At 69.0% G+C, this 13,155-nt stretch overlaps 4 protein-coding genes across 4 annotated transcripts; 2 read left to right on the forward strand and 2 right to left on the reverse strand.

Annotated features, from left to right (window-relative positions):
* Window positions 1-216: 216 nt before the first annotated feature.
* RHOBADRAFT_53759 (uncharacterized protein) lies at window positions 217-4,310 on the forward strand (the record flags this gene model as incomplete). Its single annotated transcript, XM_018416997.1, has 7 exons — window positions 217-1,240; window positions 1,333-1,739; window positions 1,826-2,764; window positions 2,855-3,514; window positions 3,591-3,665; window positions 3,743-3,985; window positions 4,194-4,310. The coding sequence occupies 7 exons, from the start codon at window positions 217-219 to the stop codon at window positions 4,269-4,271; spliced, it is 3,426 nt and encodes a 1,141-aa protein (XP_018270871.1). The 3' UTR covers window positions 4,272-4,310.
* A 1,314-nt stretch (window positions 4,311-5,624) lies between these two features.
* On the forward strand, window positions 5,625-8,026 carry RHOBADRAFT_53760 (uncharacterized protein). The gene is made up of 4 exons (XM_018416998.1): window positions 5,625-5,794; window positions 5,933-7,198; window positions 7,279-7,382; window positions 7,471-8,026. The coding sequence occupies exons 1-4, from the start codon at window positions 5,638-5,640 to the stop codon at window positions 7,918-7,920; spliced, it is 1,977 nt and encodes a 658-aa protein (XP_018270872.1). The 5' UTR covers window positions 5,625-5,637; the 3' UTR covers window positions 7,921-8,026.
* A 973-nt stretch (window positions 8,027-8,999) lies between these two features.
* On the reverse strand, window positions 9,000-11,336 carry RHOBADRAFT_14938 (uncharacterized protein; the record flags this gene model as incomplete). The annotated part of the gene is made up of 5 exons (XM_018412225.1): window positions 9,000-9,636; window positions 9,717-9,958; window positions 10,040-10,807; window positions 10,876-11,037; window positions 11,157-11,336. The coding sequence occupies 5 exons, from the start codon at window positions 11,334-11,336 to the stop codon at window positions 9,000-9,002; spliced, it is 1,989 nt and encodes a 662-aa protein (XP_018270873.1).
* A 131-nt stretch (window positions 11,337-11,467) lies between these two features.
* Window positions 11,468-12,972, reverse strand: RHOBADRAFT_53762 (uncharacterized protein; the record flags this gene model as incomplete). The annotated part of the gene is made up of 7 exons (XM_018416999.1): window positions 11,468-11,614; window positions 11,733-11,864; window positions 11,966-12,059; window positions 12,173-12,441; window positions 12,537-12,597; window positions 12,671-12,899; window positions 12,966-12,972. 7 exons carry the CDS (start codon window positions 12,970-12,972, stop codon window positions 11,582-11,584), a joined length of 825 nt encoding a protein of 274 aa, XP_018270874.1. The 3' UTR covers window positions 11,468-11,581.
* Window positions 12,973-13,155: the final 183 nt, after the last annotated feature.

The following is a 13,155-nucleotide window of genomic DNA, read 5'->3' on the forward strand; positions in this document are numbered from 1 at the left end:
TGCTGGCCTCGCGCTCTCTCTCGAGACTGCTGCTTCGAGGGGTCGGACCCGCCCAATAGATGTTCATGCGTACGTATAGACAGCTCACAGCCCTGTACGAGGCGAGGACGAGGGTGTGGCGGTGCCCGGTCTCTCTCTCTGAGCTCGACTGTTCGCTCCTTGATCTCGACTCGCTCGCTCGCTCCAACCACCGCACCGCGCCTAGCACCGCACACTATGCCTCGCCAAGGACGCCAGCCAAAGCAGCTCCAGCAGCCCCAACGCGGCACACCAGCTTCCGCACCACCAGCTCCCTCCACCACCACCAAGCAGCCCAAGCCCGCGTCCCGCAAGGCCGCCGCCAAAGCCGCCCACAAGGCCGCCACCGCCGCCACTCCCGACACGAGCCTCGACGTCTACACCCACACCAACCGGGTACGCCGCGCCCGTGGCGACGTCGACCCGCTCGCGCGCGCCAGGTCGGGCCGTGCCGCCGCCGCAAAGGGCCGCAGCAGCGCCAAGGGCAAGGGTCGCGCCCAGCCCGCGAACGACGACGACGACGAGCTCGAGCTCGAGGGCGACGAGGAGGACGAGGAGGACGATGACGATGAGGACGAGGACGCGTCGGGTGGGTTCCGGGTCCGCGGCGACGAGGTCGTCGAGTTCACGGGGCTCAAGCCGGCCGGGTTCAAGCTCGGCATGGACTCGGACGAGGACGAGGCGCGGTTCGTCGCGAGCGACGACAGCGACGAGGACATTGACTCGGACCTCGCCGACGAGGAGGACGACGACGAGGGTCCGCTCGCCGGGCCGAGCAAGGGCCGCGCGGCGAGGGGCGGCAACAAGAAGGCGGCGGCGCGGCAGGACAAGGAGGTCGACCTCGACGAGGACGAGATCGACTACGACGACGAGGAGGGCGAGGGGTGGATGGACTTGACCGAGATGCTCGATGCCGGCGGGTACGCGTCCCAGGGCGACGACGACGACGAGTCGCAGTCGGGCTCGGACGCCGAGGAGGAGGACGAGGACGAGGACATGTCGTCGGCGGCCGACGACGACGACGACGACGACGACGAGGCGGGCGCGCTCGACAAGCTCGACTCGTTCGTCGAGGGCCTCGACTCGAAGAAGCGCAAGGCGCGCGGCGACGGCGGCGACGACGACGGCGACGACGGCAACAAGAAGAAGAAGCGCGTCGTCCTCGCCGAGCGCACCGAGGCCTACCCCGAGGGCGAGTTTGTCGCCGTCAAGAACGACAACGGTGCGTCTTCCTCTCTCTCTCTCTCTCATTCTCTCTCGGCCGTCGGCCGTCGGCGTCTCGGTCACTTACTCGTCTTGCGCCCCCGACGACAGGCAAGGTCGACCTCGACGACCTCCTCGCGTCCTTCACCGACTCGAAGAACCCGCGCCTCGCCGGCCTCAAGAAGTCGCTCAAGACGCTCGCGCCCTCGTCCTCGTCCGCCACCGCAGCCGCCGCCGCCGCCGCCAAGGTGACGACGACCAACTCGCACCTCAAGGGTTCGGGCCCGCTCGCCGCACCTCTGCCCGGTCGCCTGCAGGACAAGGTCGACCGCGAGGCGGCGTACGACCAGACCAAGGACGAGACGGACAAGTGGAACGAGACGGTGCGGCGCATGAAGGGCCAGAGCGGGCTCGGCGCCGAGGGCGCCCGCCACGAGCGCTTGACGCTCCCGCTCATGGGCGGCGAGGGCGACGTGCGGCGGGACCCGAACGCGCAAGAGTGGAGCGCCAAGTTCCAGGTGCGTCCCTCCTCTCTCTCGCTCTCTCTTTCTCTCTCCCCCTCTCCTGCCTCGAGCCTCACCTCACGCGTCTGCCGCGCTCGCAGCCGACCAATGACCTCGAGGCGTCGGTCCAGTCGCTCCTCTCGACGGCGCAGATGTCGCAGGCCGACCTGCAGCAGCAGGAGAAGGCGGCGCTCGCGACCCTCGACCCGGCCGACCTCGCCGCTCGTCAAGCCGACCTGCGCCGCCAGCGCGACCTCATGTACCGCGCCGAGCGCAAGGCCAAGCGCGTCGCCAAGATCAAGAGCAAGGCGTACCGGCGCATCCACCGCAAGCAGCGCGAGCGCGACGGTGCCGGCGGCGGCGCCCACCTGTCGCTCGCCGACCTCGCCGAGCTCGACGCGATCGACGGCGGTTCGCGCGTCGACGAGGAGCGCACGCGCCTCGAGCTGCAGCGCGCAAAGGAGCGCGTCACGCTCAAGCACTCGGGCAAGGGCGGCAGGTGGGCGCGCAAGGTGGACGGGCTCGACGGCCTCGACGAGGAGCGCAACGCGGCCATCCGCGACATGGTGACACGCCGCGACGAGCTGCGCAAGAAGATTGCCGGCGTCGGCAGCGGCGACGACGAGCGCGACGAGTTTGCGTCGTCGGACGAGGACGAGGACGATGACTCGATGGCGTCGGGCGGCGAGGGCGAGGGCGACGATGTCGAGGCGGTGCGGCGGCGCGCGTTCGACGAGCTCGCGGCGCTCGACGCCAAGGAGGCGGCGCTCAAGGCGGGCGACCCCAAGCTCAAGGGCGTCATGAACATGAAGTTTATGCGCGACGCCATGAGCCGCGCCGACCGCGACGTGCAGCGCGAGGAGGACGAGCTGCGGCAGCGCCTTGAGCAGCTCGACGATATGCGCGACGGAGCGGCGAACGGCGGCGGCGAGGAGGAGGACGAGGACGAGGGTGGTGGGGCGGCGCCCGTCTCGATGTCGGAGCAGGTCGACGGCAACCTCGGGCGCATGGTGTTCGGCCCGACGAGTGCTGCCGCCAAGGTGCGTCCTCTCTTTCTCTCTCTCTCTCTTGCTCAGTCGGAGCGCTCTCGCGAGGGACACGAACTTACACCCGCTCGCGCGCCGAAACAGCTCGCCTCGGCTCAGCCCGCCACCGCCAGCTCGTCTTCCACCTCGGGCCCGACGCTCAGCTCCGCCACGACGACCAAGCTCTCGGGCCCCGTCACCGTCGGCTCCACCACGACCACCTCGCGCACCGCCCGCGTCCGCCCTTCCCTGTCCAATCCCGGCGCCTCCTCTACCGCCGCCGCCGACGACGACGACGCCGCCGAGTCGAACCCGTGGCTCGCGCTCGCCTCGGCCGACAGCGGCGCCGTCCTGTCGCGCAAGCTCAACAAAGCCGGGCACGGTAAGGACCACTCGAGCCTCGCCAAGTCGACGGCCAAGGCGGACCGTGCGCGCGCCAAGCAGGCCGACGCGCGCGAGGCCGAGCGCGACGACGCCCGGGTCGAGCTCGACCTCGGCGCCGAGGCGGCGCTCGCTGCGAGTGCGGGTGCCGGTCGTGCGGGAACGGGAGGGAAGAGGGGCAAGCAGGCGGCGAGGAAGGGCGACCGGCCGCAGGTCGGCGGGGCGCTCGCGGTGCCGGCGCAGCGCATGGACGGCGACGCGACCGACTCGAGCGACGAGGAGCTCGACGAGGAGGAGATGCAGGCGCAGAGGGGCAAAGGGCCGGCGGCGTTCCGCCAGCGCGAGCTCGTCAAGGAGGCGTTCGCCAACGATGACGTGGTCGCTGTGCGTCCCTCCTCTCTTCCTCCCTCCCTCCCTCTCTCCTTCCCTCGAGCGCCTCTGACGACGCCTCCTTGTGCAGGACTTTGCCGAGGAGAAGCGCAAGGAGATTGAGCGAGACGCGCCGCGCGAGGAGGACAACACGCTCCCGGGCTGGGTGCGTCCCTCTCTCCCTCTCTCACTCTCTTTGCCCCCCTCTCGCGTCGACTAACCCTCTGTCGCGTGTTCCTGCAGGGCGCATGGGCGGGCAAGGGCGCCAAGAAGCAGAAGAACGCGCGCAAGTTTGTCACCAAGGTTGCCGGCGTCGACGCGGCCAAGCGCAAGGACGCCCAGCTCGGCCACGTCATCATCAGCGAGAAGAAGGACAAGAAGGTGGCCAAGTACATGCTCAAGGACCTGCCGTTCCCGTACACGAGCGCGGCGCAGCACGAGCACAAGTTGGCGACGCCGCTCGGGCCCGAGTGGTCCACCTCGACGGTGCGTCACCCCCTCCTCTCTCCCGTCCCCTTGTCCCTATCGCTCCAGGAGTCGCCTGTCGCGCTCTGATTGTGCCCTGGGTACGGTCGAGCGCGATCTGCACGGCGGCGAGGGGAGCCGTCGGCAGGAGCAGCAGGAGATGGTGCCTCGCTCGAGCCGATGACGCCCGTGCTGATCCCTCTCTCTCTTCCCTCTCCCTCCCTTGCAGATCCTCCGCGACCAGACGATTCCGGCCGTCTTGGTCAAGCCGGGCGTCACGATCCGCCCCGTCGACCGCAAGATCTAGCCGCACTTGCAACTGAGCTCCCTCTCGTGCACGGTCCCCCTTTCTCTCTCTCTCTCGCCCGCGCACTGCCCCAGAGAGAGTCAGACCACCTTCTCGAGCGAGCGAGCGCGCGTGGAAGCCGGCCCGCGTCCGGGGCATCTTCCCGGGCGAGCGCTCGCGACGATCCGCGAGGCTGCCTTCCGTTGCGAGCGCGTCGGCTTCGGACCGCGTGCGTCTTCTCGCGCGCGGAATGCGTCCGCGTCCGAGAGCGCTCGACGAGAGCGTGAGGAAAAAAGCTGCGAGCGAGCCCGAGAGCAAGCAGGAGGACGAGGTCAAAGCGCCACTCTCCGTGGACGGCGGCCGCGTGCCTCTCGCGATGGGGAGCGGGTTCAAGCTTCAAGGGCGCCCTGGCGCGGATATTAAACGCACGCCGGGTAGGTTGACTAACCTTGGGCTATCAGGGGCGACGGGCGCGATCTCGGGCGAGAGAGGGCGAGCTGCCACTGTCGAAAGCAAGAGCTGCACCTCGTCGAGCCAAGCTGACAAGCTTGCTCTCGAGCGCAACGAAGATCTGCGAGTACTTCGCTCGACTCGGCGAGCGACGAATGAGGCACTGAACGAGGGCGGGCAAACGCGCAGGTGTGGCACCGCTCAGGCCCGCGAGACGAGAGGTGCTCAACTGTGGGTGCAAGCCGGGTCGGGCTTCGGAACCCGAGCGAGAGCGACACCTGGATCGCCAGAGGGAGGACGAGCTCGAAGCGGAGGACCGGCGAGAGTCGAACGCGAGAGGAACGGAGGAAGCGAGGATCAGAGCGAGGAGGGTCCGAGCGAGGCGAGGTTCGGACGAGCGAACCACGTCGCACCGCGGCGCGGCCGCCGCTCGATCGCCCCGCCCCGCGCTCATTCGCAGGTGGAGCGTACGGCGACCGCGCAGTTTGAAGCTTTCCTCGCTCGTTTTCGGTCAGAGCGTTGTCGTCGTCGTCGTCGTCCCTGATCTGCCGCTCGCTGCCGCCGCCGCGCTGAGCAAGCGCTTTGACACAGTGCACCACACGCACCTGCAGCCGATCCACCTTCGGTTGCCTCCTCCCCCGCCCTCGTCGGTTCGGAAGAACAAGCGTGAGAGATCGCCACCGTCTCGTCCTCCTTCTCTCTCGGCCATTCAACCCGACTCGTCCTTCCGCCACACCCCTTTCCTCGCCGTCGTCCCCAGCAGCAGCAGCGCGCGCACATACACGAGCAGCCGCAGCAGCACACGACCCACCCTCTCTACCGGCACCCGCGCGCTCGGCCGCCCCGTCGTCGTCGTCCGACCTTCCTCAAGTTGTCCGCCGCGACCCTGTCGCCTCACGCCCCTCCCGCCGCCGCGCCGGGCTGGCGTCATGCGCCCATGACGAGTGCGGCAGCCACGGTGCGGGTCAAGCCCATCGAGCGCGTCGTCGTCGAGCCCGCGAGAGCCGGCGACGAGTCGGCCGACGATCTGCCCTTGCCGCCTCGGCTTCCGTCCATCTCTGCGCTCCTCAACGAGACCGGGACCCAGTCGCCAGGTGCGTCCCGAGCCCCCTTCCTCTCTCTCTCTCTATCCCTGTGTCCCCCGACGACGACGACGACGAAACGCGAAGCCGGATTCGAATTCGAGCTGACGCCCGTCGCCTTGGCTCGCCTTCGCGCGCGCGCCCACACAGACTCGGCTCCACCACCACCGCCACAAGGAGGAGGCCCGTCGAGCGTGTTCCCGCCGTACAGCGTCTTTGACCCGCAAGCCCCGTCGACCTACCGCCACGACGTTGCGCCCACAGCTCCCGACGCTGCCCCCTCGCCTTCCTCCTCCACCCCCGCCCTCCCTCCACCGCCTCACTACCCGCCCGTCGCCTCGGCACATCCCGACACGGCCACCCAGGCCGGCATCGCCTTCTCGCAGTCGCGCCCCATGGCCCGTCCGCCCTCGCCGCCGCCCCGCCAGCTCACCTCGCTCGAGTTCCCCGACGGCAACGCCCTCCACCCGCTCCCGTCGGGCCTCCTCGCGACCAACGGCGGCCGGCGCCGCGCCACGTCGGCCTCGGTCCTCCCCCTGTTCGAGGCGGCGACGCCGTACGGCCGCCTGCCGGGCTTTGCGACGAGCTCGGAGCGAGGCGGCGCAGGCGGCGGCGCGGGAGATGGGCCGCCCGACGCGCGAGATCAGCAGCAGCAGCAGCACCTGTCGCAGCCGCATGCGCAGCCGTCGCACCAGCAGGACAGCCCGGCGTCGCGCCTCGAGGCCCTGAGGCCGCGCGCGTTCTCGACCCCGACGCGCGAGGAGTACCGCGCGCACGTCGGGTGGGCCACAGCGCTCCCTCCTGTGCCCGCTCGTGCGCCGCTCCACTTTGCGGCGCGCCCCGACCAGGCCGTCGAGCAGCAGCAGCACCAGCAGCAGCATCTTGAGCACCAGCTCCCGCTCCCGCACCCGCACCCGCATCAGCAGCACGCGCCCGATCCCGCCTATCCACCGATGCCGCCCTACCCGTACTACCCGGGCGTGCACGGCCCGCCAAGCCACGTCCACACCGCGCAGCACCTCCCGCCCGACAGCTGGACGCCCCATCACCTCGCGCTCCCCTACCCGCCGCCTCCGCACCACCCGCAGCAGCAGCAGCAGCAGCAGGCGCCGCCGTCTCTCCCGACCCCGCCAGGCCACGAGCAGCCGCACCAGCACCAGCACCAGCAGTCGCTCCCAATGCCTTCGGGCCTCGCCGCGCAAGGGCCGGCCTCGCCACCGCTCCCGTCGGGCGTTCAGCAGCAGCCGCAGCAGCAATTGGCGGTCCAGTACTCGACGCACGCGACGGGCCTCCCCGGCCAGTCGGCGTGGCTCCCGCAGCCGCCGCCGTCGCTCGTCGCCTCGGCTGGCGCTGCCGCCGCCGCCGCCGCCGGCGAGTCACCGCAGGATGCCGGGCGGTACGGCTGCCCGCATTGCCGTGCGTCGCCCCCCCCTCTCTCTCTCTCGGGAAGGCGCATCACTGACACGCCCCCTCGCCCCTCGTCGCCCGTCGTGCAGCGAAACGCTTTGCGCGCCCGTCGTCGCTCCGGATCCACATGCACTCGCACACGGGCGAGAAGCCGTTCACGTGTCCGATGTGCGACCGCGCCTTCTCGGTCCAGGTGCGTCCCTTTCTCTCCCTCCCTCTCTCTCCCTTGCTCCGAGTCGCACGTCCTCACCAAGCTCACCCTCGTCCCGCCGTGCACGCAGTCCAACCTCCGCCGCCACCTCAAGATCCACAAGGGCGGCAGCGCGACGACGCCGACCGCGTCGAGCCCGACGCCGCGCAGCCTGCCGCGCCTCGCGACCGACCGTGCGACGCTCGGTGACGCGGCGGCGACGGCCGACGACGGCGCGGGCATGTCGGGCAGCACGGCGTCGCGGCCTTCGAGCGGCTCGGCGGGCGGGCTTGGCGCGACGGGGACGGACGCCGAGGGTGAGGGTGAGGCGGAGCGCGACGATGCGGCGATACTCGAGGAGGACGAGGGGCAGGGCGAGGGCGAGGACGGGGACGTCGTCATGCGCGACGAGGAGCGGCGGCATGGCTCGGCGGCGGCGGCAGCGGCGGCGGCGGCCAAGGGCGACGAGCTGCGCGGCGGTGGGGAGGCGCCGCCGCTCGTCAGGACGGCGTGGCCTCGCGCGAGGGAGCGCGCCGACTGAGCCGAGCCGAGATGGCCGTCGTCGTCATCGTTGAGCGTCCGACGCTCGAGCCTCCTTTTTTCTCCTCTCCTTTCCTCTCCTCTCCTCACCCCTCCTCTCCCCCCTCCTCCCTTCCCGCATACCCATACTATGACCTCGGGCGATTTGCCGACCCGCACATCTCCCCACCTGTACATGCCCTGCGCCCATCCCCTCCTCCCTTCCTCCCTCGCGAGCCACTTGTTGTTCTCCACCCCCTCTTGCTTGCACCCCTTCCCCGCGCTCTCCCTCCTCGCGACTTGCTACCCACCTTGCTCTCCTCACTCTGTGACCTACATGCCGGTCGTCTAGCACCTCTCGATCGTCGCGCCTGCAACCTCGTTCAACGACTCGGGCATCTGTCGGCGGCGGGACGTCTTTCCGTGAGACGTTGCGAGAGAGTCAAGAGTTGCAGTGCTCGGGGCTACAGATGCCTCGTCTTGTTGCGACTCGCGCTCCTCGCCGGCTTGCGCATCCGGCTGCGCCCGCTGCCCTCCTCGCCCTCGAGCTCGCGCTGCTCGTCCTCGGCCTCCTGCGCCCCCTCTCGCCGCTCGAGCCCGGCCGCGAACCGCTTCTTGTCGCCCTTGAGCTTGTCGCGCTTGTCGGCCAGGGCCCGCTTCTTGTCGTCCGTCGCCGACTGGCCCGCCGCCGACGACGACGACGACGCCGCCGACGGGATGAACGACATCTCCATGCCGCCCCCCGCCGAGCCCCGGATGATGTCGCCCGACGCCGCCGCACCGCCCTCGTCGTCGTCGCCCGCTGCTGCGCCTCGTCGGCGCTTGCTCGCGCCACCCGCCGCCGCCTCGCGCGTGCGCTGCGCGAACGACTGCGTCGCACGCTCGGCCGTCGACGCGAGGGGTCGAGAGCGCGCCGACGACAGCGTGTCGTCGTCCGAGTCGTCGGCGGCGACGAGTGCGGGGCGCGAGCGGGCGAGAGCGGCGGCGGCGGAAGAGGTGGAGGTGGAGGGAGGTCGGGTCGCCTTTGCGGGCCGTTTTGGCGGCTCGATCGGGCGCCGCTGGTAGTCGAAGCCGAGCTCTGCGAGAAAAGAGCTGAGTCAGTCAAGGTCTCGCGCCAGGGAGAGCAAGAGGAAAGGAAAGAGAGAGAGGGGGAGACGCACCGCCCTCTGCGCTGCTGTCCGAGTTGGACGCCTCCTCGTCCTCGTCCTGCTCGTCCTGCTCGTCGTCGTCGTCGTCGTCGTCGTCCGACGCCTGGTGCTGCCGCGGCTTGGTCGACGGGTTGAGCAGCTGGAACTCGCGCGACTCCTCGTCGATCTCGAAATCGGGGTTGGTGAACAGGTCGCCGAACCGGTCGTCCTTGAGCAGGCTCGGCGCGTCGGCGCCGCCCGCCGCCGCCGCGTTCTTCTTCTTGCGGCGCTTGGTGCCCTCGTCGTCGTCCGACAACTCGCCCGCCTCGCGCTTGCGCTGGCGCTCTTCCTCGGTGCGCAGCTTCTTGGCGAGCGCCTTGTTTACCTTGACGCCGCTGCCGGCCGACTGCGAGCCGGCCGCCTTCTTGGCGCCGCGGATGCGCGACTCTTGCTCGGCGGCGAGCTTGTCGCGCACGAGCTGGTCGCGGTGCTCGGCGTACTGGAACGGGTTGGCGATCGCGCGCGCCTTGGTGTACAGGCGCAGGTCGACAAAGTAGCCGTGCATGTAGGGCTTGAGCGTGTCGGTACCGATGAGGTGCGTCAAGTTGAGGCTGCGAAGGGGATACAGACACGGTGAGTCGAGGCTCCTCCTGAACCCGAGAGAAGGAGAGAGAGGGGGGCAAGGACGCACTCGTCGAGCTCGGCGCGGTCGACAAACTTGTAGTCGTCGTAGATGGTCGTCACCTGGTCGTCCTCCATCTCCTCGGTCATGTTGTCGAGGAACCGGCACCACTTTGGCGCGGGCCCGAGCTGCGGCACGTAGTAGCCCGTCATGGGAGACGTCTCGTTGGCGAGGAAAACGAGGCCCGTGCCCGGGTAGATGTGCAGGTCGTTGATCGGCATCGGCGGGTTGATGGCGACGAGGTTGGTGCCCTGCAGTCGAGTCAAAGGAAAAGGGTCAATCCCGGCGTCCGACGACTTGACCGACCGAGAGAGAGACGAGAAGGGACGCACCGTGTCCTTGCCCCAGATCTTGACGACCTTCTCGTCGGCGCTCGCGACCCAGCCACCCTCGCGGTCGGCGTCGCTGCTCGTCGCGGGCGAGCTCTCGACCCACTCGACCTTCTTGACGGGGAGGCCGTACCCTTGGTCCTTGGTCGTGTACGGCTTGTTGGCGCGCAGGTCGTACAGGAGGATGTGGCCGGTCGACGTCCCGACGGCGAGGTTGAGCCCGTCGTTGCGGTTCGCGAGCGCCGTGACGGCGACGCCGCCCGTGCTCGAGTCGTCGTCGACGCCGGGCAGGCGCGGGTGCTGCAGCGTCGCGCTCGACATGCTCGACTGGGCGAGCGACGCGTACGGGAGGCGCAGGATGCCGGCCCGGGACCGGCTGCGCGGGTCCCACATCTCGACCGTGCCGCGGCCGTGGCGCGTCTCGGTGCCGAAGCACAGGAGCTGGTGCGCCGGGTTGATGTCGATCACGTTGACGCCCGTCACGGCGTCGCCCGTCGCGCCCGATCCGGGCACGCCGCCGCCCTCGCCGCCGTCGTACTCGGGCGCGCCCTCGAGCCCAAAGGGCTTCATGAAGCGGCCGACCTCGAGGTTGAGGCGCCACACCTCGGTGCCGAGGCCGCCGACGAGGGCGTCGCACGTCGGAAAGTTGTACGCGAGCGTGCGGCCTTGGCGAGGCATGCGGACGCGGTAGTGCGACGACGACTGGGTGTGGAGCTCGAGCGAGCGGTCCGACTGAAGGTGGAGCGTCTTGGTCCAGTCCGACGACAGGATCTGCGGGTGCGGCGCGCTCGAGTCAGGGAGGGCCCGGTCTTTCGTGCGCACAGAGTGGAGGGACGCACAGCAAAGTCGACGTTCTCGCTGTCGGTGACGCGCTCCATCTTCATGCTGAGCTCCTCGAGGTCAAAGACCTTCATGCGCGGCTTGTACGTGCCCGTCGCGAGGAGGTACCGCCCGTCCCTCGTCGTCTTGAGCTTGTTGCTCGCCTCGGGAAAGTCAAAGTCCTGTTCAGGCGAGGAGGGGAGGAGGGTCAGCACCGCCCGCCTCGAGAGGAGAGCCGGCACTCTCGCCGTCGTTCCTCGCCGCACGACCAAGAGAACCAAGGGAAGGGAGGGGGGCGCACCTGGATGAGCCGAATCTCGCCCTCGCCGCCCGTGCCACCCTGGCCGCCCTTCTTGCGGCGCTTGTTCTTGTCCGAGAGCTTGGCCTCGAGCCAGGCGGCCGCGTTCTTGCTCGACAGGCCGCCGCCGTTGACGCAGTAGATCTTGGCTGCGCCGCCGGTCGAGGCGAGAGAGACGACCATGGCTCGTGCGCGTGGTGGCGAGAGAGGGAGCCGTTGAGCGAGATGAGATGAGGCGGACGAGGCGAGGTCGAGCTCGCGCTCCGGAGTCCGCGGCGCAGGACTCACTCTCTCGCTCGCTGCCAGAGCCAGAGAAGTGTGCATGCGCAGACAGTCTTGATAATTACAACAAGCAAGCAGGGGTTCTACGCGCCCTCCCTCTTCGTCGCTCGATTCGGCGTCGACGTCGACGTCGGCGCCGCTCAGACTCACTCGGCCACGTCAAAGTCGCCCTGGTCCATCTGCGCATACAAGCAAGGTTGTGTCAGATCAAGCCGCTCGCGTGCCTAGACGGCTCGACGAGGCGCAGCGCTCGGCGAGGCCATCGTGAGGAGGAAGAGAGACCGCGCTCCGACTCACGTCCGCCGGCTCCTTTGGCTCCTCGTGCTCGCCGTACTGGATCGCGTTGTCGAGGTGGCTCAGGACGACGCCGACCGAGTCCTCGTCCGTCACGTCGAGCGGGAGGAACTGCACCATGTTGAAGTCGTCGATCTGTATTGCGACGAGGGAGGGAGGGAGGGGCCGCTTGTCAGGGATGCTCGGGGCCATGCAGGGCCGAGAGAGAGAGAGAGAGGAGAGAAAGGTGGACGTACGAGGTGCACGAGGGCGCTGTTGAGCTGGTGGAACTTGGGGTTGAGCTCCTGGTTGACCGACGTACGCAGCAGCTCGGGATCCGGGTCGAGGAACCTGTGCGAGGGACGGCGTCAGTTCCACTTCTACACCTTCCACGCGGACGCAAGACGACAGGAGAACTATCGTCGGACGTCGACGAGGCAGTGGGGGGAACGAGCGCGACGCACCGGTCGACCTCCTTTTTCCGCTTGCCCTCGCGCCTGACGAGGTCCATCTTGCTCATGACGTTGACGAACGGCACCTCGAGCCCGATCATGCAGCTCATGGCCGACAGGACGCCGGCAAAGTACTTGGACGTGTCCTCCATGAACTGCGACTCGAGGAGGTAGCACGCGACGAGGCTGATGTTCATCGTCGACGTGAGGAGTTTGGCGAGGCGGGGCAGGATCGGGATGTGCGTGTAGAGCTCGATCTGGCCTGGGCAGTCGATGATGAGCTGCGCGGCGGGAGTCGGGGAGAGGAATGACGGTCAGCGAGGGTGTCCGCATGGGCTTGCGGCGAGAAAGAAAGAGGGGACGAGTCGAGACGCACGTAGTCGTCCTCAAAGTCGCCGAGCGCGTCCGACAGCCAGTCGAGGTTCTGCATGAGGTACCTGTTGTTGTGTCGAGGAAGAGAGTCAGAAAGGAGGAACTGGCCCGAGAGGGGAGAGGGACAGAGGGACGCACTCGAAGCAGTAGATGAGGCCGCCGTTGGGCCCGAGCTGGAGCTCGTCCATGACGTCCTCGAGGCTGACGAGGTCCTTGATGTCGATCGAGGGCGGATACTCGAACTTGTCGGCCGCCGGGTCGAGGTTGAACAGGTGCACGGTGCGGCCGAGCGACTGGGCGTGCGTGATGAGCGACGCGCAGAAGGTCGACTTGCCTGCGCCGGCGGGGCCCGTCACGAGGACGGCGTCTGTTTCGTGTGGGGTCTGTGTGTGAGCTTGTGTGCGCGCTGTCGTGACCAAGGGAGAGGACGGACAGCGCATGGTGGCTCCGAGAGATGAGGAGCGGCCGTGCGAGGTGTGCAAGATGGATCGCGCTCGGGGCTGGACAAAGGTGGCAGCGGGGGCCGAGTGCACGAGTCCAGAGTCGGAGCTGTGGGCTCTAGCAGTGTGCGAGCAGAGTGTGAGCAGCTGAGACGAGCCGACAGCATCTGCTTGCTCCTCGTC

This window comes from Rhodotorula graminis (assembly GCF_001329695.1).
Source record: "Rhodotorula graminis WP1 unplaced genomic scaffold RHOBAscaffold_7, whole genome shotgun sequence".
Taxonomy (NCBI): Eukaryota; Fungi; Basidiomycota; class Microbotryomycetes; order Sporidiobolales; family Sporidiobolaceae; genus Rhodotorula; species Rhodotorula graminis.